General features: G+C 45.5%; 1 protein-coding gene and 1 long non-coding RNA gene across 4 annotated transcripts; one reads left to right on the top strand and one right to left on the bottom strand.

The window, feature by feature from the left end:
- On the top strand, nucleotides 1-1,060 carry LOC115459685. Its single transcript, XR_003940317.1, has 2 exons — nucleotides 1-164; nucleotides 971-1,060. It is a non-coding gene; the product is annotated as an uncharacterized LOC115459685 (long non-coding RNA).
- On the bottom strand, nucleotides 813-27,596 carry LOC115459684 (beta-2-glycoprotein 1-like). Of its 3 annotated transcripts, XM_030189492.1 has the most exons (8): nucleotides 27,439-27,595; nucleotides 25,223-25,399; nucleotides 20,471-20,567; nucleotides 16,662-16,738; nucleotides 12,579-12,767; nucleotides 11,013-11,192; nucleotides 10,417-10,614; nucleotides 813-1,081 (listed from the first exon to the last, which is right to left on the bottom strand). In XM_030189492.1, the coding sequence occupies exons 1-8, from the start codon at nucleotides 27,497-27,499 to the stop codon at nucleotides 1,002-1,004; spliced, it is 1,059 nt and encodes a 352-aa protein (XP_030045352.1). In that variant the 5' UTR covers nucleotides 27,500-27,595; the 3' UTR covers nucleotides 813-1,001. The 3 variants fall into 3 exon arrangements, with proteins under 3 accessions (XP_030045352.1, XP_030045354.1, XP_030045353.1); XM_030189494.1 differs by lacking the exon at nucleotides 25,223-25,399; XM_030189493.1 differs by lacking the exons at nucleotides 16,662-16,738; nucleotides 20,471-20,567 and having other exon boundaries at nucleotides 27,439-27,596.
- Nucleotides 27,597-27,923: the final 327 nt, after the last annotated feature.

Raw genomic sequence — 27,923 nt, 5'->3', positions numbered from 1 at the left:
CTCTCTACTATTTAATCAAGTTATCTTGCATATATTGTTATGAACAGCACCTAGTGCAAACGCAATGGATTTATTTGATGTTTTTAAAGTAATGCTGAAAATAAGGCAAAATAAATGTATACTTTAACAAAATACTATTCAACAGCACTGTATTTCCAGAGCAGGTGTATTGGTCATGGCAGGCTCTACTGTTGTGAATTAAATTGTATCGCACTGTTTCATCGAGGACGCTTCGGTTGTAAAAAGTGCAGAAAATCTGCCGTACTCTGAAAAAGAAGCAAATTTCCATCATTTATTTGGGCTGCTTGTCCTTTGCAGGGTTCAAAACTCTAATACAAATGTAACCACATTTTCAAAAAATATATATATCTGGAACACATGATACTGCCAATAGTGAAAATGGATAGTTTTGGATGTTGTTGACTGACATCATCAATGGTTGTTCAAGATTTATCACTAACGTTACAACGGTTTGATGGAAAAAAGGACAGAACTACTTTACAAGTTGGTGATTCAATGAGTCTGATTTGAAGCAAGGCTGAATCTTGTGGGAGACTCTGGAGCAGTGGATTTACACATAACTAAAGAGCTATGATCACACATTGATGTAAAAGATTGCCAGATATATGCTATTTGAATGTGTATTGAAAGAGTATTGTGGAGAATTGTTTGATTTTGAATGTATTGGTGTATGGATTGGTTAATAACTATGGGTTAAGGGAATGGATTTTATTTTTAGGAAAATTGTATTGATCTATTAATAAAGAAATATATTTTAAAATGTTAAACAGTTACTAGTGAGTAATTTCTACTATTTAATCGAGTTATCTTGCATATATTGTTATGAACAGCACCTAGTGCAAACGCAATGGATTTATTTGATGTTTTTAAAGTAATGCTGAAAATAAGGCAAAATAAATGTATATACTTTAACAAAATACTATTCAACAGCACTGTATTTCCAGAGCAGGCCTCCACTGGTGTATTGGTCATGGCAGGCTCTACTGTTGTGAATTAACTGTATCGCACTGTTTCATCGAGGACGCTTCGGTTGTAAAAAGTGCAGAAAATCTGCCGTACTCTGAAAAAGAAGCAAATTTCCATCATTTATTTGGGCTGCTTGTCCTTTGCAACATTTAGGACTAGAATCTATATATCATGACCAGGACCGCTGAGAGACAGAGCCACCCCCGCCACCCCATTCGGGCCACTGCCACCCTGCCTCCTTAACTTCCTGCATCTGCTCCTCCCTCGGTCTGTCACTCTCCTGCTCCAGGAGTTATCGCGTTAACATAGTCACCTGGGTCAGGGCTGCCAAGAAACTGAGCCAGGCCTGGGCCAGGGCTGCCGCTCCCTTCCCCCACAATCATCATCGCTGCCACCCCCCATGTTCGCCGCCACTGCTGCCCTCCCCACGATCGCCGCTGCTGCAACTGCAATTCAAGTACCTTGGCTGGCATGGATCCCGAGGCCCCACCAGCGGAAGAGGTCTTCCTCCAGCGCTGCTCTTTACTCTGCTCATTGCCTGCCCCCCCCTTTCTCTCAGAGGTCCTGCAGTGTCTGCTCCTCCAGGTCCTCCCCAGCCTCCAAGGGGGGCCCAGCGCCGGAGTTTTCTGCTCCTGTCAGGACGCAATCACCCGGGTCCCGTCAAGAAGAAAGGGAGAGACCCTGGCGCTGGGCTTCCCTTGGAGGCCCGGGGGAATTTTGCCCCCCTCTCATCAGCCCTGACCTGGGTCCCGACACACAGGAGCAGAAGACAGACAGACCGAGGGAGCAGAAAATTCTGCCTGTCTCTGGAAGCCTTGCTGGCACCAGGCCCCCCTTGGAAGTCGGGCCTGGGAACCCCCCCCCCCCCCCACTTGGCAGCCCTGATCACACCTAAAAAAATCGGCACTGAAAAATAATATGCCTAGGCACATTCTATAATTTGTAATTCTGTTACCCAGAAATGGCAAATGTAAGCCACATTGAGCCTGCAAAGTACATAAGTACATAAGTAATGCCATTACTGGGAAAAGACCAAGGGTCCATCGAGCCCAGCATCCTGTCCACGACAGCGGCCAATCCAGGCCAAGGGCACCTGGCGAGCTTCCCAAACGTACAAACATTCTATACAATCAAGCCATTGTGACATCACTAATGAGGTTGGCTCTTATTGGTGGAATGAGCCACTATGACATCACAATAGGTTAAACCACTGCTCTATGTAATAAAAGTGAGCCAAGTAGAGGACATAAGTACATAAGTAATGCCATTACTGGGAAAAGACCAAGGGTCCATCGAGCCCAGCATCCTGTCCACGACAGCAGCCAATCCAGGCCAAGGGCACCTGGCAGCAATCCAGGCCAAGGGAAAATGTGGGATACAAATGCTACAAATAAATAAATAAATAAACAAAACTAAATAATTATGCCTAAATGTAGGTGTACTGTATAGAATACACCTAAATTTCAGTGCGGTTTATAGAATGCACCAAGAGCCCGTCCGTGCGATTAAATTTAGACACAGGCAGTTATGCCAAGTAAAACTTGGTGTAAATACCGATGCTTAAATTAGGTGTAGACTGGGTGTATTCTACAATGCGCATAGATTTTAGGAATGCTGATGACCCGCCCATTCCATGTCCATTGATACGCCCCCTTTTCAGCTATGCGCATCCCGTTGCATAATATGCTACGACAGTTGTGCGCGTAAATCCTAATTAATGCCAATTAGTGTCAATAATTGCTTGATAATTGGCAATTATTGGTGCTGGTTGGCTTAACTAATTTAATACGACTGGATTTGCGCACACAATTTAAGTCACACTATATAGATTCGGGGGGGGGGGGGAATAGGGCAAAATGCTGGGGGCTAAGTGTGAATTCTATAACGGAATCTGGGAGCCTATATTCCATTATAGAATTCTAGCGTAAGGCGGAAGTTCTGCATCGACATGTAGATGCTCCCACTTATGCCGTATCTACGGCAGGTGTAAATGTGTGTTTGCCTAAATGCTGCACTTTGCTTTGTAAATAACACTGTTTTATAACACGTGCAATTAATTGTGGAGACGCCAAAGCCTTGCTCAGGCCCTGCCCATGCAAACACCTTCGCACACTATGGACCAGATTCAGTAAATGCCATCTGAATTTTGGTGCCCAACTCAGAGGTGTTGTTTTTGGCACACGCTGGGCCATTGTTTACCACGGCTGGGAAAAAAAGCTTCTTTAAATTAATTAATTTAGACTTTGCTCACACCTTTTTCAATAGTAGCTCAAGGTGAGTTACATTCAGGTACTCTGGATATTTCTCTGTCCCAGGAGGGCTCACGATCTAAGTTTGTACCTGAGGCAATGGAGGGTTAAGTGACTTGCCCAAGATCACAAGGAGCAGTACTGGGATTTAAACCAGCCACCTCTGGATTGCAAGACTGGTGCTCTAACCACTGGGCCACTCCTCCACCCCAAAGAATCTTGCTACTCTTTGGGGTTCTACATGGAATGTTGCTACACTTTGAAATTCTGCATGGGATCTTGTTATTCTTTAGAATTCTAGAATCTTTATTTATTTAGATTTTACTCACACCTTTTTCAGTAGTAGCTCAAGGTGAGTTACATTCAGGTACTCTGGATATTTCTCTGTCCCAGGAGGGCTCCACAATCTAAACTTGTACTTGAGGCAATGGAGGGTTAAGTGACTTGTCCAAGATCACAAGGAGCAGCAGTGGGATTGGAACCAGCGACCTCTGGATTGCAAGACCGGTGCTCTAACCACTAGGCCACTCCTCCACTAGCAGCATTCCATCTAGAATCTCAAATAGTAGCAACATACCAGAATCTCAAAAAGTAGCAACATTTCATCTAGAATCTCAAATAGTAGCAACATTCCATGTGGAATCTCAGATAGGGAAAGGGGACTTGATATACTGCCTTTCTGTGGTTTTGAAACTACATTCAAACCAGTTTACATATACAGGTACTTAGTTGAGGCAATGGAGGGTTAAGTGACTTGCCTAAGATCACCAGGAGCAGCAGTGGGATTTGAACCAGCCACCTCTGGATTGCAAGGCTGGTGCTCTAACCACTAGGCCACTGCTTCACTAATGGTGGCAGTAGGTGGCCGTGTGCTAAAATTAAAAGGAGTGCATGGCTATTTACTGCCTGAGCCCTTGGCACCACCCATTGACTTAGCGGTAAAGGCTCACGCACGGTACTCATGCAGCGAGCACCAATGTGGCCGTGCTGCCGATTACCACTGGGAATGCACCAAAACAGCACGCTCCAACTTCTAAATTACCACCGAGTGGGCACGCTAACCAGGCGGTAGTGTCGATTTGGCACGCACTACATACACGGTAGCCCTACCGCTGCTTTGTAAAAGGGCCCCTGACTTTGTTGACTAGGAACGTCGGATCAAATGCTTTGTTTTCCACTTGGTCATCGGCTGTTTCTCTGCTATTGAATCAAAGGCTATTGTGACAAAGCAAGCCCCAGAGATTCCCCAGTGAAGCAGCTGAGCCCAGAACTATGGGTCCCAGAAGTCCTTGCAAGAATGAGAGAAGAGAGTAGTCTTTAAAAAATGGAATGGATTCCCAGCCCCAGCAGGGGGAGCAATGGCTCGAGGCAGGGGGAGCCTGTTACTCCCTTCCCCACTAAAGGGAGAGGCCAGGATGAACCTCAGTTTCCCTGGCTTCGCCATCAGTATATAATTCCCCCCCAGCTGTGAGAAGGGGAGAGCAGATTTCCTGGAGGCTCTCTGTCACCAGGGGGGGAGGAGAGACGAAGGGAGAGAGAGATTCCATGAAGTATGAGGAGGAAGGAAGTAGCCTGCCACTAGAGCTGCCCAGTTGAGAGGAGCCAGCTATCATGGAGTGGGAGAATTCAAAGGTTACCCTGGCCAGCACATGAAGGCAGTGAAGGAGGCCACACCGGGCGTGGTGCTGAGAGGTGGGAGAAACCGCCAACCCTGCTCCTTACAGGGTTCCTTCTGTGCTGTGAAAAGACAGGTGATTTGTGGTATTGGTTTGATGTGGAAAGACTGTCCATGAAGATTTGTTCTGAACTGTTGTGCTATATTGGAAGTGTGCTGAACTCTTACTAAACCCTTCTGAAGGAGGGGGAAGGGAAAGCTAATGCCCTAATAGAAGACCTGAGCATTTGCTGAGGGAATTTGGGACCTGGACTGTACCTTTTTTCTTTTGAAGACTATATTAAGAGGGCTGTACCTTTTTTTGTTGTTGTTACATTTGTACCCCATGCTTTCCCACTCATGGCAGGCTCAATGCGGCTTACATGGGACAAGTGTTAAGTGACTTGGCCAGAGTCACAAGGAGCTGCCTGTGTCTGAAGTGGGAATCAAACTCAGTTCCTCAGTTCCCCAGGACCAAAGTCCACCACCCTAACCACTAGGCAACTCCTCCACTGTTGCTACTATTTGAGATTCTACATGGAATGTTGCTATTCCACTAGCAACATTCCATGTAGAAGTCGGCCCTTGCGGATCACCAATGTGGCCGCGCAGGCTTCTGCTTCTGTGAGTCTGACGTCCTGCAGACTCACAGAAACAGAAGCCTGCGCAGCCTTCTACATGGAATGTTGCTAGTGGAATAGCAGAAATAGCAACATTCCATGTAGAATCTCCAATAGTAGCAACATTCCATGTAGAATCTCCAATAGTATCTATTTTATTTTTGTTACATTTGTACCCTGTGCTTTCCCACTCATGGCAGGCTCAATGCGGCTTACATGGGGCAATGGAGGGTTAAGTGACTTGCCTTTTGAAGACTATATTATGATTTTTGGTATGAAATTGCCTTGATAATAAAATACTTTGGCCCTGAGTCCCAGTATCAGCAGCATTCCGTCCTGGAACCCTGGGAGCCCCTCAGGCTTGCTGGCTCCATCCAAGAGGAGGAAGCGGACTCCCCCCCCCCCCCCCCCCCCCCCCTTTACACTGTTTATCACAGTGAGCAAAAGGATTTTTGAAAGAAGACAAAAGGGTCCCTTAGGATTGCTATGGGAAACTGCAATAACTGTTTGCTTTTTAAACTACTTTATATATTTTTTAGGTGCAGCAGACTCTCCTCAGTGAATTTGTTTGCTGCTTGTCGGCAGCGGTATGAAGCCCAGTGCAGATCTACAGAATATAACTTGGTGCTTTCTTCCTCCATCTTCTGTTCTCTTTAGCAAGGATAATGTTTAGATCAACTAGGATCCATTGTTCTAATATTAATCATTAATCTAGTGCTACTATTTCTGTGGATGATTGTAAGCTCTTTGAGCAGGGACTGTCTTTCTTCTATGTTTGTGTAGCGCTGCGTATGCCTTGTAGCGCTATAGAAATGCTAAATAGTAGTAGTAGTAGTAGTAGGATGGCACTCTCATTCTCCCTGTCTCATCAGCTCGTAACCTTGGGGTCATCTTCGTCTCCTCTCTCTTCTTCTCTGCTCACATTCAGCAGATTGCCAAAATCTGTCGTTTCTTTCTCTATAACATCAGCAAAATCCGTCCCTTCCTCTCTGAGCACTCTACCAGAACCCTTCTCCACACTCTTATCGCCTCTCGCCTAGATTATTGCAACCCGCTTCTCACTGGCCTCCCACTTAGCCATCTCTCTCCTATTCAATCAGTCCAAAACTCTGCTGCGCGACTCATTTTCCGCCAGAGTCGCTATGCTCACATTAGCCCTCTCTCCTCAAGTCACTTCACTGGCTCCCTATCCGTTTCCGCATTCAATTCAAACTTCTCTTACTGACCTATAAGTGCATTCACTCTACCTCTCCACTCGTCTCTCCCTACGCCCCCCCTCGAGTACTCCGTTCTGAGGATAAATCTCTCTTGTCTCCCCTTCTCCTCTACTGTTAATTCCAAACTCCGTTCCTTTTATCTGGCTGCACCTCACGCCTGGAATAGACTTCCCGAGCCTGTACGTCTAGCCCCGTCTTTGGCCGTTTTCAAATCCAGGCTAAAAGCCCACCGCTTTGACGCTGCTTTTGACTCCTAACCACTACTCACTTGCCCTGTACCCTTTTATCCCCACCTCTTTAACTCCCTTACCTCTTAGTTGTTCTGTCCTATTTAGATTGTAAGCTCTTTGAGCAGGGACTGTCTTTTCATGTATGGTGTACAGCGCTGCGTATGCCTTGTAGTGCTATAGAAGTGATAAGTAGTAGTAGTAATGTAGAAGCCTGCCCTTGCAGATCAGCAACGCGGCCGCGCAGGCTTCTGTTTCTGTGAGTCTGTACGTGCAGGACGTCAGACTCACAGAAACAGAAGCCTGCACGGCCGCATTGGTGATCTGCTCAAAGAGCTCACAATCTAAAAATGGAATGTTGCTAGTGGAATAGCAACATTCCATGTAGAATCTCAAATAGTAGCAACAGAATCTCCAATAGTAGCAACATTCCATGTAGAATCTCAAGTAATAGCAGCATTCCAGAATCTCAAATAGTAACAACATCCCATGTTCCACTGCACTAACCACTAGGCTACTCCTCCACTAGCAACATTCCATCTAGAAGCCTGCCCTTGCAGATCAGCAATGCGGCCGTGCAGGCTTCTGTTTCTGTGAGTCTGACGTCCTGCACATACGTACAACGTGCAGGACGTCAGCATGCAACAGAAGGAAGAAGACTTTTTGACTGCAGCAGGATGGAGAGGACGTTGGCTGGCGGGGATTGGGGTCCCCTGCCAGCAAAAGCGAAGGTAGACGGGGGCGGGGGAGAGTTCGCGGCGGGAGGGGGGCGGCAAGGATGGGGGGGCGGCAATGGCGCCGGGGGGGGGGGGGAAATGTGCTCCCTCCCCTCGGGCTCTGGACCCCCCTCCCACCAAAGTCTGGCTACGCCCCTGCCCTGGAGTGTGGGTCTCCACAGTGTAGTGTGTAGAAGCTACTCAACCTGATACAAGGTAGGCTAAGCTTTAAGCTTCATAAGGACACTTGAGGTCTGGTGGGAGGCAGAGACGTGCAGTAAAACATGGCAAGTGGATGTCTATACGTGGGGTTAAAGCCAGAAGTTTACAAGCTTAGGTTGCCTTTGAACTTAAGAAAGACTTTATTATTTATTTTGATGTACTGTGAAGAAACAGGACTCAGTAGTTGTTTAACAAAGGAGTTTGTTTCACTTCCCCCGTTGTCTGGCTGTATATTTATGAAAGCCCTCCTGCCCCGACTCGGTTCACGTAATCACAATACCGCTTAACTTATGTAGGGCAAAGCAGTTTACGCAATCAATAAAACATAAACAAAAACAAACAAAACATATGGAACACCGTAATTCAATAGGGAAGCCAACCCCAAGCAAAAGACAACACTCATATTTGCACACAATACCCCAATCAAACGATAAAAACAATTTGCAAAAGTCCCCATTGTTTCCTCGTGCCCAAAGCTGAGCACAGATCCTGGTGCTACGTACTTTTCTGGACCACTCTAGAGAATACCCTCCCCTCTCCAGTCGGTTCAAAACTCTGCTGCCCGTCTCGTCTTCCGCCAGGGTCGCTTTACTCATACTACCCCTCTCCTCAAGTCGCTTCACTGGCTCCCTATCCATTTTCGCATCCTGTTCAAACTTCTTCTACTATAAATGTACTCACTCTGTTGCTCCCCAGTATCTCTCCACACTCGTCCTTCCCTACACCCCTTCCCGTGCACTCCGCTCCATGGATAAATCCTTCTTATCTGTTCCCTTCTCCACTACTGTCAACTCCAGACTTCGCGCCTTCTGTCTCGCTGCACCCTACGCCTGGAATAAACTTCCTGAGCCCCTACGTCTTGCCCCATCCTTGGCCATCTTTAAATCTAGATTGAAAGCCCACCTCTTCAACATTGCTTTTGACTTGTAACCACTCGCCCCACTTACCTTCCTCTCCTCTTTCCTCTACGCATTAATTGATTTGCTTGCTTTATTTTTGTCTATTAGATTGTAAGCTCTTTGAGCAGGGACGGTCTTTCTTCTATGTTTGTGCAGCGCTGCGTACGCTTTGTAGCGCTATAGAAATGCTAAATAGTAGTAGTAGTTAGTAATGCTAAATAGTAGTAGTAGTAGTAGTAGTTAGAAATGCTAAAAAGTAGTAGTAGTAGTTAGAAATGCTAAATAGTAGTAGTAGTAGTAGTTAGAAATGCTAAATAGTAGTAGTAGTAGTAGTAGTAGTTAGAAATGCTAAATAGTAGTAGTAGTAATATTGTTCAGGGACAATTTTTTGCTGCTGAATTATGAGAGCCATTAACTGAATCTAGTCCTATATGTTTATATTATTATTCCAGGGAGCAGAGGTGTTCCGAGGACCAGTGGCGATCCTAGCCTGCATGACACCCAGGCCGGATCGCCGATGCGCCCCCCCCCCCGGGTGCAGCGCAGCCCCCCCCCAGTGAAATGACACCTCCCCCCGGCGAAATGACACCCCCCCGGTGCACGCCGCTGAGGGGGGGGGGTGCTGCGGCGTGCGCCTGTCATCTGAGTTCGCTAACTTCGCTAACATCGCTGCAGCTCCCTCTGCCCCGGCCGGAACAGGAAGTAACCTGTTCCGGGGCAGAGGGAGCTGCAGCGAAGTTAGCGAACTCAGCTGACAGGCCTGCGCCGCAGCACCCCCCAGCGGCGTGCACCCGGGGTGGACCGCCCCCACCGCCCCCCCCCCCCCTTGGTACGCCACTGCCCAGGACAGGACTGGAGCAGGGTTTGCACCAATGAAAATTCAAGTTTCTAACCCACAAAAATTGTGCATCCCACAGAGTAGTTGTAAAATGCAAGTGTTGTTTCTCTGGCATCATTTTCAAAATGAGGGCATGAGCGTACTTTCGCTGTGAGAATTCTGCAACGTCCGCAGAGAAGAAAGTATGTGCATAGTTTTTAACAAGGCGCACAGTTATAAAAGAAAACTTCTGAAGATTTGACAAATAGGCCTTATTCAAAAAGCACTTTTCACCTTTATTTCAATATGAGGGGGGAAAAAAACTGTATTGCATTAGAAGAAACATCTGATAAATATGCTCAGAGTTACTTGCAAGTTCAAACTGTGAACAAACTTCAGTAGGTAACTGGAAAACAATTTTTAGGGGAATCATCGGAATTTCCATCAATCGTATTTCTGAAAGATTCAATACACCCCCTCCTCTTCTTCTGTGTCTCTATTCCAGTCACGCAGGTTTAAAGAATTGTCAGACCACGGCTTGAAGGTGTGCATTTACCCCGTCAAACTAGACTATCCTTAACCGGTACACTCAACCCTTCAAACAAGAGTATCCTGAACCTGTGCATTTACTCCTTCAACTAGAATATCCTGAACGTGTAGAACTCAACCCTTCAAACTAGACTATCCTAAACCTTTACACTCAACCCTTCAAACTAGAATATCTTGAACCTCTGCACTCACTTCTTCCAAATGAGTATCCTGAAACTCCTCCAGGCTCAGCTGTAAAATGGAAGGCTTTATTTCTTACCCTTGAAACATTCAGGGATCCTAAGAACTCCGTCCATACACTGAGTTGGAACTGGATAACCACATTTCTTTTCTTCATCTTTGCAGAAGAAAGCCATGATTTCTGCATGCTGTATGCGTCTTTCAGCCATACCCTGCAGTTTCACTCTCTGCCCATAATATAGGACTTCCGCTCTCTTAACACTTATGGAACAAGGAGCTGCGGGAGAAAAAGAAATATGACACGCTATGTCTTGTGGCCGTGGATGATTCATACATGAGAGGGGTAATTCCATAACTCAGCATCTCCATTTAAGGTACCCTGAGGCTGTGTAGTGGTGATAGTGTTACTGTACTAATGCTAGGGATCAAGGTGCAAACTAAAGACCATGCTCCATTATTTGGCAGCTTGACCCCTAGTGGTAGTACCACAAGACTTCCACTAGGGTCGATCAATTCCATTTTGAATTTGGCAGCTTGGAGGAGAAGAGCAACTGGGGATCACTCCTGTGCCCCCTTCCCCCCCCCCCCCCCCCCACTAGACACCACAGACAGGATTGATAAATCTGGTGATCTGTTCTGGGTGAAGCGAGGGTTCCTAGACGTGGAGTTTTCTACCTTTGCAGGAGGGCTTTATGGACCAGTTTCCTGTCTTTTCACATCTTGATTCTCGAGGCCCATCCAATACATAATTGGGCATACAGCCATAGGAGACCTTTTCCATGTAGTGGTATAATCTGTCCAGGTTAAAACTAACGAATCCATTCTCTATTCCAGTTGGACGTGGACATCGTATATCTGGAGAATAAGAAGCATGAAGAAAATTCTGAGGCAGTACAGATTTTACTTATTTTAATTTTGCTTTGATAGAGATCGTATACAGCTTTGAACCAAGGGTGCATCCTGGAATAGCAGGCTAAAAAAGTCACATTTTTAAAATTAAACACTTAAATAACAATTATAGCTTAATTCTTTTGACGCTGTATTTTATTACAGTTATGTTTCACTTTGCCCATTTACATAGTATTTCTAAATAGTGCATCACAAGTTAGGTATTCTTCCTTTTGGGCTCTTTTACTAAGATAGGGCTGGTCTTAGTCAGGGGTGACAGGGCCTCGTGTTCCCAGGGGCTCTGTGGCCCTATGGCCCTCCCCGAACCTACCTTAACGCATTGCACACTGGGGTCTCTTCAGGGCAGGAAAGAACCCCACTCTTTCCTACCTGCTGCCGCTACCTCATTCTTCAAAATGGAAGAAATCTCACAAGGCCTGCAGCCTGAAGTCTCGGCAGCCATTTTGAAGAATGAACAGCACCCTGACTCTTAGTAGAGTAGGGTAGAGAGGAGAGGGCAATGCACCCTGAGGCTCGGGCGGGTGGAGAGGGAGAGAGAGGGCAGAGTCCTCTAAGGCTCGGAGCCCTCCTCAGCGGTGCACATAAATACATTTTTTAAAAGAATGTCGTCAAAAGGGGAGGGGCTAGGCAAGGAGCAGTGGGTAGGGCTAGACAAAGAGCCAGGTCAGTGGGGCGACCCACCAAACAGGTCTATACAGGGCCCCACAACTACTAAGACTAGCCCTGTACTAAGCTGTGGTAAAAAGTGACCTTAGCGTGCCTTTCTGCAAGTCTTTCCCATGCGCTAAGGCCATTTTGACTGCAGCATTAAAGTGGATGTGTTCCTCTTTTTTTAATTAATGGCTTTGCGCTTAGGTTGCCATTAAAAATAATGACCATGTGAGCACTTACTGACACCTGTTTTGCAGGCAGTCAGGGCTCATACAGTAATCCTGTGCTGATTAATACAGTGCAGGAGCGCCCACTTTCTGCCCCCCCCCAGACACTCCCCTCCAAGAAAACGTTAAAATATTTTTTAGCATGCGATTAGCACGCGCGGATGTGGAATTACTGCAGGACACCTGAGTGCATCCCACAATGCACCGTTTTAAGCTACGGCAAGCGTGCGGTATTGCTTAACGCAACTTAGTAAAACCTGCCTCTACGTAACCGTGCCCTTATTATGAGGATAATTTATTTTTATCTTACTACTGTATGTATTGTAATATATTTGAATAGTATCAATGTATACCATTTTTGATATAAACTACTGTGGGTCCCCTTTTTGGGGAATGAAAAAAAGTGGAATATAAAAAAAAAGGGAACAGAAACGTTTTCTAATGTATTACTCACCCTTGCATTCTGGGATATGACTCCAGTTTCCATTTGCCAAGCAGCTAACTGTTTCGTGTTCAATCAAGGCGTAGTTTGGGAGGCAGGCATATCTAACTACGTCTCCGAAGATGGACTCGTTTCCTGGCCTTGGCAGATGGAAGACGATTCTTGCAAATTCAGGAACAGGGGGAAACGGACAAGTCACAGCTGGGGAAACAGAACATGGTTAAGTCTTGGGCATTACAAACCTGAAGACGAGAGACGCCGTGTCTTATCTCTAGGAATGTTACCTGCAGGATCAAGAAGGGCACGAACAGCTAAGAATAAACTCCAGTCCACGCCAATTAGAAAGACAACCAAACGGCAGGATAAATACGGCATAGACCACTTATAGACTGGTGTAATATCTCTCCTCGACGATCTCACTCATCAATAAAAGGACCCATATATTGATACCAAATATTATGCCATATATACTGCAGATCCCATCCTATATAACACAGGCATTGGAGTTTATCTTGTTGGGCAGACTGGATAGGACTGTACAGGTCTTTGTCTGCTGTCATCTACTACGTTAATATAAGAGAATCCACATTATGAGGTAATTCTATAAGAAGCAGCTTAGGGGATCTTTTTTACTAAGGTGCGCTAATGGATTTAGCACGCGCTAAATGATAAGACGCCCATTGTATTCCTATGAGCATATTATCATTTAGCGTGCGCTAAATCTGTTAGCGCACCTTAGTAAAAGGACTCCTAGATTTATCTGTGTCAAGAATGCATGTAAATGCCAGAATTTTCGTCATTTACACACATATGTGAACACATATACATGTAAACAAGTAGTTTCCAACTCTGCTACTATCACTAGTACTACCTTTCATTTCTATAGCGCTGTTCAGTAAGTACATGGCCAATATTCAATGGTGTGTAATTTGCTGGAGGGCATTGATATGGGTAGAGTTTGGGCACAGCATAGGAAGGGTGTGTGCAGAATTTAAAGTTAGATGCATAACTGTGGACCTACGCTGGAAGCGGTGCAAAGAAAAGCTACAAAAATGGTATGGGATTTACGTTGCAAACCATACTACTACTACGACTTAACATTTCTAAAGCGCTACTAGGGTTACGCAGCGCTGTACAGTTTAACAAAGAAGGATAGTCCCTGCTCAAAGGAGCTTACAATCTAAAGGACGAAATGTAAAGTTGGGGCAGTCTAGATATCCTGAATGGAGGTATAATGGTTATGTGCCGAAGGCGACATTGAAGAGGTGGGCTTTGAGTAAGGATTTGAAGATGGGCAGCGAGGGGGCTTGGCGTATGGGCTCAGGGAGTTTATTCCACGCATAGGGTGAGGCGAGGCAGAAAGGGCAGAGTCTGGAGTAGGCGGTGGTGGAGAAGGGAACAGAGAGGAGGGATTTGTCCTGTGAGCGGAGGTTACGGGCAGGAGCGTAAGGGGAGATGAGGGTAGAGAGGTAAGGAGGGGCTGCAGATCGAGTGCATTTGTAGGTAAGTAGGAGAAGCTTGAACTGTATGCGGTACCTGATCGGAAGCCAATGAAGTGACTTGAGGAGAGGGGTGATATGGGCATATCGGTCCTGACGGAAGATAAGACGTGCAGCAGAGTTCTGAATGGATTGAAGGGGGTATAGATAGCTAAGTGGGAGGCCAGTGAGGAGTAGGATGCAGTAGTCAAGGCGAGAGGTAATGAGAGAGTGGACGAGTGTTCGGGTGGTATGCTCAGAGAGGAAAGGGCGAATTTTGCTGATGTTATAGAGAAAGAAGCGACAGGTCTTGGCTATCTGCTGGATATGCGCGGAGAAGGAGAGGGAGGAGTCGAAGATGACTCCGAGGTTGCGGGCAGATGAGACGGGGAGGATGAGGGTGTTATCAACAGAGATAGAGGGAGAGGAGAAGTGGGTTTGGGTGGAAAGACAATAAGCTCGGTCTTAGCCATGTTCAGTTTCAGGTGGCGGTTGGACATCCAGGCAGCAATGTCAGATAGGCAGGCCGATACTTTGGCCTGGGTTTCCGCAGTGATGTCCGGTGTGGAGAGGTAAAGCTGGGTGTCGTCAGCATAAAGATGATATTGGAAACCATGGGATGAGATCAGCGAACCCAGGGAAGAGGTGTTCAGGAGAGACCTGCCGACCTGAACATGTATACCTTGGAGGAAAGGAGAAACAGGGGTGACATGATACAGACGTTCAAATATTTGAAAGGTATTAATCCGCAAATGAACCTTTTTCGGAGACGGGAAGGCAGTAGAACTAGAGGATATGAATTGAGGTTGAATGGGGGCAGACTAGGGAGTAATGTCAGGAAGTATTTTTTCACAGAGAGGGTGGTGGATATGTGGAATGCCTTCCCGCGGGAGGTGGTGGAGAAGAAAACGGTAATGGAATTCAAACATGCGTGGGATAAACACAAAGGAATCCTGTTTAGAAGGAATGGTTCCACAGAATCTTAGCAGAGATTGGGTGGCGACGCCGGTAACTGGGAAACAAAATGGGAGCTGGGCACACTTCTACAGTCTATGCCCTGATCGTGACTAAATAGGGTTGGGCTGGAGTGTAAATTTTAAGGGACTTCGACGTTAGCTTCAGAACTTAGTACAAGAACAGTGCTGGGCAGACTTCTACGGTCTGTGCCCTGAGAAAGGCAAAGACAAATCAAACTCGGGTATAAAGTATCACATACTATGTAAAATGAGTTTATCTTGTTGGGCAGACTGGATGGACCATTCAGGTCTTTATCTTCTATCATTTACTATGTTACTACGTTACATGGAATGTTGCTACTAATTTGGATTCCGGAAACTTGTAACTCTTTAAGATTCCAGAATCTTCAGAACTTTTAGTGCAAGAACAGTGCTGGGCAGACTTCTATGGTCTGTGCCCTGAGAAAGGCAAGGACAAATCAAACTCAGGTATACATATAAAGTATCACATACCACGTAACTGAGTTTATCTTGTTGGGCAGACTGGATGGATCATACAGGTCTTTATCTGCTGTCACGTATGTGAATGTTTCCTTGTCTGTGCTCACCTTGCCCTCTGGTGGCCAGAACCGGTGGCTGCTATGGACTGTCACCCACTCCAGACTTCAGCCCAGTCTGGTCCGGATCTGCCAGGCTGCCAGACTTGCTTCTCTTGTTTGTGCCTGAACAGCACCCATAGCTGCCTTGTGATTCCTGCAGCTCAACTTCAGCAGTTGATGGGCTTTATTAACCTGCTGGAAACTTCTTTCCATCGTCTTTGCATCGTCTAAGGTCCCTGGTATGTGGGTGTGCTCTGTGCACTTCTGCCTAGTCCAGTTTTAGTCTGAGTTTCTTGCCTGGTTCTAGTTTGTTTGTGTGTAGTTAGCTTTGGTTATATTGCTTAGTTCCTTGTCTTGTTTCTGGTCTGCATTTCCTTGTCTTGTGTCTGTGTTCCTTTTTAGTGGCTGCTTGGCAGCTTTTAGTCCTGACTCTCACCTGTCTGTGTTTCTGTCTTAGTGGCTGCCTGGCAGCTTTTAGTCCTGACTCTGTTGTGTGTTTCCTGTTGGTATCCAGTTCCTGCCCAGTCCAGTAAGTCCTGCCGTCCGCCTGCACCCAGGGGCTCAACTCCTGGGGATGGTCGGTCAAGTGCAAGTGAAGTCTAGCTGTTTCTGTCAGAGTTCTGCCTTGTCTCTGGTGTGGGGTGGTTTTGCCTGCCACTGCCGCTCCTCGGCAGTGGCCCAAGGGCTCACGAACCTAGTTTCTGCCTTGAAAACCTAACAGGTATACATATAAAGTATCACATACCATGTAAATGAGTTTATCTTGTTGGGCAGAGTGAATGGACTGTACAGGTCTTTATCTGCCGTCATTTACTATGTTACGCTAGCATTCAATAATAACTGCCATTATAGAACTGGCGCTTACCCCCGGATTCTATATATGGTGTCTAGATTTGTGTTCCAAAATGTACGCACCCTGTTATAGAATTGCCTTTCATATGGGGTGTTTTTCTGTTGCTCAAAGCCCCATTAGCTATGCTTTTTTTGCATTTTAGTACATCGGCCTCTAAGCTAACAATGGTGAGCAAGTGAGGTAATAATCGGACCTATATACATACGTACATTCACAGACAGGGAGCTCCTCGGTCCATTCTGCTTTCTCATTGCACTGACTGCTGTTGGCTCCTCTCAGAATATACCTGCTCAGGGAGAGATGAAAATAGCTTAACGACATCCGATTGCAACAGTATAGCAGACAGCCGCTAGCCCACCAACACTATAATTCTCACTGTCATATTTAAGTACTGGAAGCGGCAGGGTTGATGGTTTGTTTTTTTTTTTGCCTATTGAGACTACGGTCTCTTCGTTTTGACAGCATAGCCAAGATCTGTTTCTCATCCCGGAAAACTCCTAAGGGTGATGTAAAAATGTAATAATCATTCACAAAATTCCCAGCCATGAAAAGAACCATCCAAGGACCACAAGGGGGTTGATATTCAGACCGCGGGAGGGAGCCCAGCTAACTCCTGTAGTCGGCAGTCAGTCCAGACTTTCAATGCTGGGCTGTTTCCGGTGAGCGGCATTGAATGTCTGATTTTTAGCTGGTTTAAATTAACCTGCTACGTTGATATTCGAAGATAGCCAGTTAACTTTAAACGGCAAAAAACATACTAGCTATTTACCCCCCCCCCCCCCCCCCCCAAGATATTCAACCATCCACGATCGGCACCTGGCCAGTTAAATGCCTCATAACCGGCTATCTGGCAATATTCAGCAAGGGGTATTATTATTATTATTAGCATTTGTATAGCGCTACCAGACGCACGCAGCGCTGAACACCTGATACAAAGAGACAGTCCCTGCTCAAAAGAGCTTACAATCTAAATAATACAGACAGACAAGACAGTTACGGGTGAGGGAGTAATGGAAGCTAAAAAGCAGCAGTGAAAAGGTGGGTTTTCAGCATAGATTTGAAAACAGGTAGAGATGGAGCTAGACGTATAGGTCCAGGAAGTCTATTCAGGCATAAGGTGCCATGAGAGAAAAGGAGCGAAGTCTGGAGTTAGCAATGGTAAAGAAGGGGGACGACGAGAGATTTGTCCAGTGAGTGGAGTTCCCGGGGAGGAATGTAGGGAGAGATGAGAGTGGAGAGGTAATGGGGGGCTGCAGAGTGGATGCATTTAAAGGTCAGTACAAGAAGTTTAAATTGAATGCGGAAGCGGACAGGGAGCCAGTGAAGTGACTTGAGGAGTGGGCTAGTGTGGGTATAACGATTCTGGCGGAAAATAAGTTGTGCCGCAGAATAAGTCGTGCCGGGGTAGCCGACTCTTTCCCACTGAATATCGCCAGTTAGCTGATAGCCAGTTATATTTGGTGATATAACCGGCTGCCTGCCGATTTCAAGCCCCACTTTAGCTGTCACAGCTGTGGCCGTACCCCTGCGTCCAGACTCGCCTTTTTTCCAGTGATCTTAATCTAGTTCCTTCTAGTTCCATGTCTTGCCTTGTTCTGCTTTGCCTTGTTTTCCTTGCCTCGCCTGGATCCCTGTCCTTGTCTTGTCTATTGTACCTTGTTACCTCTGTCTTGCCTTGTCTAGTCTCCTGGTTTATTCTAGTCCTGATTCCTGCCTTGTGCCAACCCAGGTGACTTGTCTGCCACAGCTTCGGCTTTGGTCCAAGGGCTCACCATACCTGAATCCGTGACATTAGCAGCTATATTTCGCCAAGTGAAAATATGGGATATCTTTAGCCGGTTTGAACCTAACCGGCTAAGTCTGAATATCGACGTAGCCGGTTAGGTTCAAACCGGCCATAAATAAACCAGATATGCGATGCAGGTCACCGGAAGCGGCCCGGCATTGATTATCTGGGTTTAGCACTGACCGCGGTCTGAATTCCGGCCCCTTAAGCTGCCCGATGTGGTCGCTTATAATAGCCGGATATTAACAGAATTTTCGGGGATAGCCCGAATATTCAGTTAATATCCGGCACAAACCAAGCTCTGTCCTTGGTTTGTGCTTTGACAAGAAAAAGAACATTTAAACCTGGTTAAAATCAAAAGAAGATAAAGCAATGAGGCCGACCTTGTACAAAAACGATGCCTTTATTTATAGATTAAAAGCTCCCAGGTATTCTACAAAAATGCCCGACATGGCCATGTTTCGCCAGTATTAAAATGGCTGCGTCAGGGGCAATAGGTCACTAGCTGATATAAAACTTCAAAATAAACCAGGCTACTGTGATTGTAAAAAACATAGAAAGCTAGATTCTGGGAACAGTCTCTCCAAAAAATTCTGCAACCATGGCCTGGTTTATTTTGAAGTTTTATACTAGCTAGTGACCTATTGCCCCTGATACAACCATTTTTATACTGGCGAAACATGGCCATGTCAGGCATTTTATGTAGAATACCTGGGAGCTTTTAATCTATAAATAAAGGCATCGTTTTTGTACAAGGTCGGCCTCATTGCTTTATCTTCCTTTGATTTTATCCAGGTTTAAATGTTCTTTTTGTTGTGAAGGCACAAACCAAGGACAGAGCTTTCATCGAGCTACTACTACTACTTAACATTTCTAAAGCGTTACTAGGGTTACGCAGCGCTGTACAGTTTAACAAAGAAGAACAGTCCCTGCTCAAAGGAGCTTACAATCTAAAGGACAACATGTGCAGACAGTCAAATTGGGGCAGTCTAGATTTCCTGGATAGAGGTGAAATGGTTAGGTGCTGAAGGTGACATTGAAGAGATGGGCTTTGAGCAAGGACTTAAAGATTGGCAGGGAGGGGGCTTGGTGTATGGGCTCAGGAAGTTTGTTCCAAGCATAGGGAGAGGCAAGGCAGAAAGGGCGGAGCCTGGAGTTGGCGATGGTGGAGAAGGGAACAGAGAGGAGGGATTTGTCCTGTGAGCGGAGGTTTCGGGTAGGAGCGTACGGGGAGAAGGGTAGAGAGGTAGTGAGGGACTGCAGATTGAGTGCATTTGTAGGTTAGTAGGAGAAGCTTGAACTGTATGCGGTACCTGATCGGAAGCCAGTGAAGTGACTTGAGGAGAGGGGTGATATGAGCATATTGGTCCAGGCGGAAGATAAGACATGCAGCAGAGTTCTGAATGGAATGAAGGGGGGATAGATGGCTAAGTGGGAGGCCAGTGAGGAGTATGTTGCAATAGTCAAGGCGAGAGGTAATGAGAGAATGGACGAGAGTTCGGGTAGTGTGCTCAGAGAGGAAAGGGTGAATTTTGCTGATGTTATAGAGAAAGAAGCGACAGGTCTTGGCTATCTGCTGGATATGTGCGGAGAAGGAGAGGGAGGAGTCGAAGATGACTCCGAGGTTGCGGGCACATGAGACTGGGAGGATGAGGGTGTCATCAACTGAGATAGAGAGTGGAGGGAGAGGAGAGGTGGGTTTGGGTGGAAAGACAATAAGCTCTGTCTTGGACATGTTCAGTTTCAGGTGGCGGTTGGACATCCAGGCAGCAATGTCGGACAAGCAGGCCGATACTTTGGCCTGGGTTCCCGCAGTGATGTCTGGTGTGGAGAGATAAAGCTGGGTGTCGTCGGCATAGAGATGATATTGGAAACCATGAGATGAAATCAGCGAGCCCAGGGAAGAGGTGTAGATTGAAAAAAGAAGGGGTCCAAGGACAGATCCCTGAGGAACTCCGACAGAGAGCGGGATGGGGGTGGAGGAAGATCCATGAGAGTGTACTCTGAAGGTACGGTGGGAGAGATAGGAGGAGAACCAGGAGAGGACAGAGCCCTGGAACCCAAACGAAGAGCTCACTTGGTTTCATCTGGAGGACTTTATGATTCACTTCCTGGGACTTTCACTCTAACTTATCGTATCACAATAAGCAGTTCTGTCAACTTGATAAAAATGAAGAGACTATTAATTATGCCATCCTCTGGAACTTTACCCATCTGATGGTGGTACCTTACCCTTCATTGCAAGAGAAGCTTATCACACTTTGGTACGTTAGCTCTGTGTGATGTATTTCTCCATTATGAAGCAGTCCAGGGTAGACACATGTTCTTACTGTGTTTTGTAGACAGAAAAGATAAATAATAATAATAATAATAATAATAATATTTATTATGTGTAAATGTCAAACTAAACAACAGAGACTAGTACTATATCAACCCAGAAAACAGAAACGGAAGAACAGCACCAAAAAAAATGGATACAAATATGATATAGTAACATAGTAACATAGTAGATGACGGCAGAAAAAGACCTGCACGGTCCATCCAGTCTGCCCAACAAGATAAACTCATATGTGCTACTTTTTGTGTATACCTTACCTTGATTTGTATCTGTCATTTTCAGGGCACAGACCGTGTAAGTCTGCCCAGGACTATCCCCACCTCCCAACCACCAGCCCCGCCTCCCACCACCGGCTCTGGCACAGACCGTATAAGTCTGCCCAGCACTATCCCCGCCTCCCACCACCGGCTCTGGCACAGACCATATAAGTCTGCCCAGCACTATCCCTGCCTCCCACCACCGGCTCTGACACAGACCGTATAAGTCTGCCCAGCACTATCCCCGCCTCCCACCACCGGCTCTGGCACAGACCATATAAGTCTGCCCAGCACTATCCCCGCCTCCCAACCACCAGCCCCGCCTCCCAACCACCGGCTCTGGCACAGACCGTATAAGTCTGCCCAGCACTATCCCCGCCTCCCAACCACCAGCCCCGCCTCCCACCACCGGCTCTGGCACAGACCATATAAGTCTGCCCAGCACTATCCCCGCCTCCCAACCACCAGCCCCGCCTCCCACCACCGGCTCTGGCACAGACCGTATAAGTCTATCCAGCACTAGCCCCGCCTCCCAACCGTCTCTGCCACCCATTCAAGGCTAAGCTCCTGAGGATCCCTTCCTTCTGAACAGGATTCCTTTATGTTTATCCCACACATGTTTGAATTCCGTTACCGTTTTCCTCTCCACCACCTCCCGCGGGAGGGCATTCCAAGCATCCACCAAGAACAATTTAAATAAATCACATATTAAAGCCCAATATAACTGTTAAATCACTTTTGATGTCATCTGTTAATTGCACACAAGATGTCGCAGAAGTAAGATTTCTTTAAAATGGCAGCATTAACGTGATCAGCATCGTTTGGGCAGATCACATGAGACAACACGGGGTTTCTGCAGCATTTTTTTTCAGTGGTTGTTTTTGATATTGGTGTGTCTTTTATAACAAGGTTAATAACCAGACATTTATTTCTTTAGAGATCCATTAATGCTGATTGTTTTATATTTTGTATTTCAATATATTTAACCATCAGATGACTTAATATAGGCATTCCTTTAGGGTACTGTAATGTAGGATCTGAGGTTAATCCGTAGACAGTTTATTTAATGGATCCTTATTTTGCAATATTCAGACAAAGGGTGATTTTGTATCATCACGGGACACTATTAAAAGTTTTGAATGAATTTTTCACATCTAAGTCACTCTCTTTTTGATAGCAGTGTCATTCTTCATCCATATGTTTATATGGTATATTGCACCTTTTTATTTCACTTTTTACATGTCACGATTTATCATTATTTTATGATTTTTATGGATACTGTCATTTTATTAATTTGTTTTTTTTTATGATTTTCTCTGGTGTTTGTGGCTTATTCTAGCTTATCACCTGATTTATATGGCTTTGGATTTGAATCATGTTTTGGATCTATGTTTGTGCAAAATACCACGTAATTTTGTAAATCTAAGTTCTTTGAAAATACGACTCATAGTAAAATAGTAAAGTGGAGCAGCATTTTAGAAAAGATGTATAAATGCTCAGGCCAGGATGTCTCAAGTTCTGCTAGTATCCTAGACGAGGATCTGCTGACAAAGAGCCTGTCCTAAACTACAGGGAGAAATAGACGTTCCTGGCCCGGCTCCCCGCTGCCGCCCTCCTCAGACCTCGCCATTTTTTACAGTGTATGGATGCCATCCTCATCTGCCGCTTCCAATCCCTCAGACACAAGCCTCACCTCTGCTCCAACCGGACTCTCACGGATATTCAGGATATCTGGGTCAAGGTCCAGCAAAATCTTCAGCGAGCCTCGGCTAAGTACAAGCTCTTCGCAGATCGAAAAAGACAAGCTGTGCCAGTTTTTCAACCTGGACAGAAGGTCTGGCTCAGCACCAAATACTTGAGGCTTCGCCTACCCTCCTTCAAGTTTGCTCCCCGATTCATAGGGCCATTTCCAGTACAATCTCGGGTGGGGGCGGTCACTTAACCATCTCCAGTTACCAGCTAACCTCAAGGTTCACAACGCCTTCCATGTAGCCCTGCTTAAATAATTTTAAACTTCCAGATGGTATACGGAACCCAAGAAGATCATCGTTCCTGATTCTGAGCCTGACCCTAAATTTGAGGTAGAGGAGATTCTAGACTCCAAGCATCAGAAAGGACGACTATTTTATCTGCTATCCTGGAAACATTTTGGCCCGGAGGACAATTCCTGGGAGCCCGCTGCTAACGTCCACTCTCCTGACCAGATTCGCGATTTCCATGACCGCTACCCACTGAAACCCGGACCTAGGCAGAGGGGGATCCTAAAGGAGGGGGTACTGTCATGTCCCCTACCTCAACGCAAGCGGCGTCCTCGGGCTGCGTGGGGTCCCGTCGACACGCACACTTGACTGGCACTGCCTGAGCCGTGTGTGTGTAGTCCTCTCTGGGTTTGTTCAGAGAGCGGTGGTTGCAGGCTCCTTAATTGCTTTGCTTCCATGCACCTGTTTCTGCTCTCTCTCTCTGCCTGGCTTCCAGGCTCCTTGATTGCTTTGCTTCCACCCACCTGGGTCTGCTCTTCCTCTGCCTGGCTTCTCTCTTATTGGTCTTCCGGTTCCTCCTTCCCCTGCTCTTGTCCTATGGCTGTGCCCCTTCTCCGTGCTGATGTCAAACGCCTGTACTTTATCAGCTGAGCTCTCCCTGGACTCCATACTTCGGCTTCTACTTTAGTAGGTGTTTCTAACTCTGTAGTCTGCTTCTTATCTACTGGTCCCTCATTGCTGACTTTGCCTGTACCTGGATTACCCTTCTGCCTGTCGCCTGCCTACTGACTTTTGCCTGTACCTGGATTACTCTCTTGCCTGCCACCTGCCTACTGACTTGCCTGTACCTGGATTACTCTCTTGCCCGCTGCCTGCCTACTGACTGCCGCTTGTACCTGGATTACTCTCTTGACCTGCTGCCTGCCTGGGCGATACGTTCATCACCCCGCTTCCAGCTCCGTCCCGTAAGTCCTGCAGGCTGCCCGCAACTAGGGGCTCAACCTCTGGGGAACGGCGGTCAGTGCAGGTGAAACCCAGGGTTGCCAAGTCGCCAAGCAGAACCTGGTCCGAGTACTGGGCTCAGCAGCGTTCTACTTGGTATAAGAACTCACAAATCTGACAATTTGTTAGATCTGTAAGGAGATAGCAGGGAGTAAATCTGACCTTAATACTGTGCAATAAATGTATGCTACATTATGTAAGCTGAGTATGTTGGGAGCATGCAAAATGAGCGACTCTGTTGAGCCTTTGGCAAGATAAGTTCCCTGCTTTCAATATCACCGATACAGTCCAAAATAAATTTTGTATGTTTGAAAATGATAGTTACTAAAGTGTGTAATCTAAGAATATGTATTTATTTATTTATTTATTACATTTGTATCCCGCTCTTTCCCACATACAGCAGGTCCAGTGCGGCTTACATAGTAGAAGAAAGCATCTTACATGGTAAAGAATACAGTAAAAACAAGGAAATGTAGGAACAGTATTATAAATTGTGATGATCATAACTACTTACATTGTGAAAAGTATTACAAAGGACATGCGAAAAGAATATAATGAACTGTGGCAACAGTGTCCCAGAATATATGATTTAGAATAGGGAAGGTAGACAAGGATATGATAGGTGAAAGGGAAGGAGAATGGGAGGGAAATGGTAAAGGATGGAGGGAAGAAGATGAGGGATTGAGTATAAGGGATTAGTGAAAAAGGTCAAATGTAATACTGGGGTCAAAGTGAGCATTGACATCTTAGAAGGAGTATCGTAGGTGATCTGGTGGAATTAAAGTCCCATTTTTCAAGCAAGTTTACCCTAATGGACCAGCTTAATTCCACCAGATCACCTAGAATACTCCTTCTAAGATGTCAATGCTCACTTTGACCCCAATGTTACATTTGACCTTTTTCACTAATCCCTTATACTCAATATTTTCCTGAAAGGCAAATAGTTATTAATAGTTCGGATGGGTCTTGGGAGAGCATTCCAGAGTTGACTACCCAGGAAGGAGAAACTGGAGGCATAGTATGTTTTGTACTTGACACCTTTGCAATTTGGGAGGTGTAGATAGAGGTATGTTCACGATAACATTGTTCTATTTCTAATTGGGAGGTCAATCAAGTTGTTCATATAGCTGGGGGATTCTCCTGATATGATCTTATGGATTATTGTATATGGAGGGTTTTTTGACGGATAGTTTTGTGAGGAAGATTCTATTTCTTTTGCTGAGAAATTGAGCCCATATTGGGTGGTTTTATTTTGTTAAACAACTTTACGATGATCTGTTTATCCACCTAGTGTGTGATCTATTAGGAATGACATATCAGTCATGCATCGTACTGTTTAAGACATACAAAATCATTAAACTTTATTTGTGAAATCTGTAAGGAACAGCACCTGGATGACTATACTCACATTTACATCTCAGTGTTACGCTAGTCCACCTGCCAGCATTAGTGCAGACTGCTCTTCTGGTACCACTGGCATATATATATCCAGACTGGCATACATAGGATACTTCCTCTCCAGGTTCATATAGTCTTTTTTCAGGATGAACTGAAGCAAATTCCACTTGAGGTGGCCCAGGACATACTGTAGTACCGAGAGTATGAGATGCGGTAATTTGCATTAGATGTTATAAACTTTTATTCTTATATAAGAACATAAGAATAGCTATACTGGGTCAGACCAATGGTCCATCTAGCCCAGTACCCTGCTTCCAGCAGTAGCCAATCCAGGTCACAAGTACCTGGTTGAATCCAAGTTAGTAGCAACATTCCATGTAGAACCCCAAAGAGTAACAAGATTCCATTCAGAACCTCAAAGAGTAGAAAGATTCCATTCAGAATCCCAATTAGTAGCAACATTCCATGCTACCAATCCCAGGGCATGTATACTTCTGTTGGCATTAATGACTCTCCTGCAACAATTCTACAATGTTACAGATCGTTCATTAAATAGGAAGGCTGCATGGTACCATCCGGCCAATATTCAAAAGTATTTAACCAGCCAGGAACAGCACCTGGCCGGTTAAGTACTCTCAAGCTGGCTATTCACCAATATTATTATTATTATTACATTTGTACCCCGCGCTTTCCCACATAATGCAGGCTCAATGCGGCTTACATAGTAATTTGAAATACAAAGTTAATAGAATTTTAATAAAACAGTAGTAAAACAATGTAAAGTTGGATTTAGTAGTGTATGATAAGTTGAGCTAGATAATATATGACTAGGATAAAAGAGAGTAGACAGGATAGGATAGTGTAATTTGGGAGAAAGGGTAAGGAGGGATAAAATTAAGGAGATAACCGGCTATCTCCCACTGAATTTCCAGGTCAGCGACTAGCCGGTTAAGTTTATTGGCCAGATAGACCCACATAAATTGCAGGTCTATCTTTGGCCGCTATAACTTAGCCGGTCAGCTGGTGAATATTGGCTTAATCTGCTATGTTTGGGGCACCCAAAAAAATACCCGGAAATTCAATGCTCGTGGCCCAGATATGGCCCCGGCATTGAATTTCCAGGTTTGCCGGCAACCACAGGAGTTAGCCAATCTCTATGAATTTAGGATGGAAAAGCAGGTGCTCATATGATGAATAATTCTATAACAGGACACCTATGTCCAAACAGTCTATTTGACATCTATTTTATAAAAGCAATGTAGGTGCCTATGGCGCTGATTTTTGAAGCAGGTGCATGTCTCAAAATCTGCTGAAGACGTCCAAATTGTGATTTTCGAAAGGCGGAATTTGGATGCTTTATGCTGCAGTTCATCCAAACTGCAAGGAGGCGTGTTGGAGGCATCTTTTCGGCAGGACTAGAGAAGGCCCAAAATTATTGAGCAACTGACCACTGGAGGGACGAAGGCAGGACCCCTCCTTCATCTCCCAGTCATTGCTGACCCCCCTCCCATTCCCCTAAGTAGTGAAAGTGACAGTAGATATCAGACCTTATGACACCTTCAGGTATTATGGCCATTCCTAACAGAGCAGCAAGCAAGTGTAAGGAGTAGCCTAGTGGTCAGTGCAGTGGACTTTGAACAATGACACCCAGGTGTAACTCCCACTTTAACTCTTATTTCTGTACAAAAATGTGAGCCCTCTTGGAACATAGAAATACCTATTTCTAAGATACCTGCAAGGGTGATGGTTATCGTAGTGGTGGACCTTTAGGTACAGCAGGATTTTATCTGTTCCTGGATTTGAAGAGATTTATTAGCTGTGATAACGATCCTACAGGGCTCATAATAACATATAAAGGAATTAAGGTAGGATTTGCACCTGAGTTCTGTTGTTTAAAGCCCACTACACTGACCACTAGGCTGCCCCTCTGCTCTGTAGGAACGGTAATGTAGTTTAGTACATCTAGTCCGTAATTTGCAAAAATACCACCAAAATGTGCCCCTTGCCCCCTGCAAAATGCCCTTTTTTCTATAAACTTTACCTGTTACAAAACTACCTGCTAGCTTTAGGCAGTTCAAACTTCAATAACCTGGGAACGGCTGATTTAGAAGTAGTAACTCTGTTTTTACTAGTGTAAAAAGTGCCCAAGCCTTTCAAAATGTACCTCATATATCTGGAAACTTCTGCAGGCCAAGTTGTTGCTCTGAAGAAGGAAAGAAAACTCACCTGCTTTTGCAACGACACCGTTGATGAAAAAAATTCCCCAGAGTAACAGCACGTATGACATCGCGGGCCCTAGACAAACCTTTTACCTATAGAAAGAATCCAGGGTTGAGTGCATCTACTCTGAAAAGGGAATTTGAAATGGTACTTCTAAAGGTTAACTAGCTACATTTGCTCGGATAAAAGTAAACAGAAGATAAGATATAAAGTTGATCAACAGTGACAAACTTTAAAGATGAGTCATAGTTGGTTCTTTGCAGTTTGCAGGACAGTCATACAGTTCTGGGTCCCTCTTTGAGTGGGATATAAAACAGAGGGGAAGGCTTATGATGCCATAGCTGCAACGAGGGAGCAGGAGGAAAGCACTGGACCGAAGTTTAAAGGGCCCTAAGCCACATAAGCGTCGATGCGTGCTCAACATTTGCCAAAATGGAGTTACCTCACGGCTACCACATGGCAGTAATTTCATTTTTACTGCACGTCCGAAA

The sequence above is a fragment of the Microcaecilia unicolor genome, unplaced genomic scaffold, assembly GCF_901765095.1.
Source record: "Microcaecilia unicolor unplaced genomic scaffold, aMicUni1.1, whole genome shotgun sequence".
In the NCBI taxonomy this organism is placed as follows: domain Eukaryota; kingdom Metazoa; phylum Chordata; class Amphibia; order Gymnophiona; family Siphonopidae; genus Microcaecilia; species Microcaecilia unicolor.
The sequence above is the reverse complement of the archived record's forward strand: the minus strand, read 5'-3'. Positions and strand labels throughout refer to the sequence as shown.

Coding starts and splice junctions, on each gene's coding strand:
- LOC115459684 (XM_030189492.1), bottom strand. CDS start 27,499: ATGTCATACGTGCTGTTACTCTGGGGAATTTTTTTCATCAACGGTGTC. Junction 25,400..27,438: donor CGGTGTCGTTGCAAAAGCAG/GTGAGTTTTCTT, acceptor TCGGTACTACAG/TATGTCCTGGGCCACCTCAA. Junction 10,615..11,012: donor CATAAAGCCCTCCTGCAAAG/GTAGAAAACTCC, acceptor TTTCTCCCGCAG/CTCCTTGTTCCATAAGTGTT.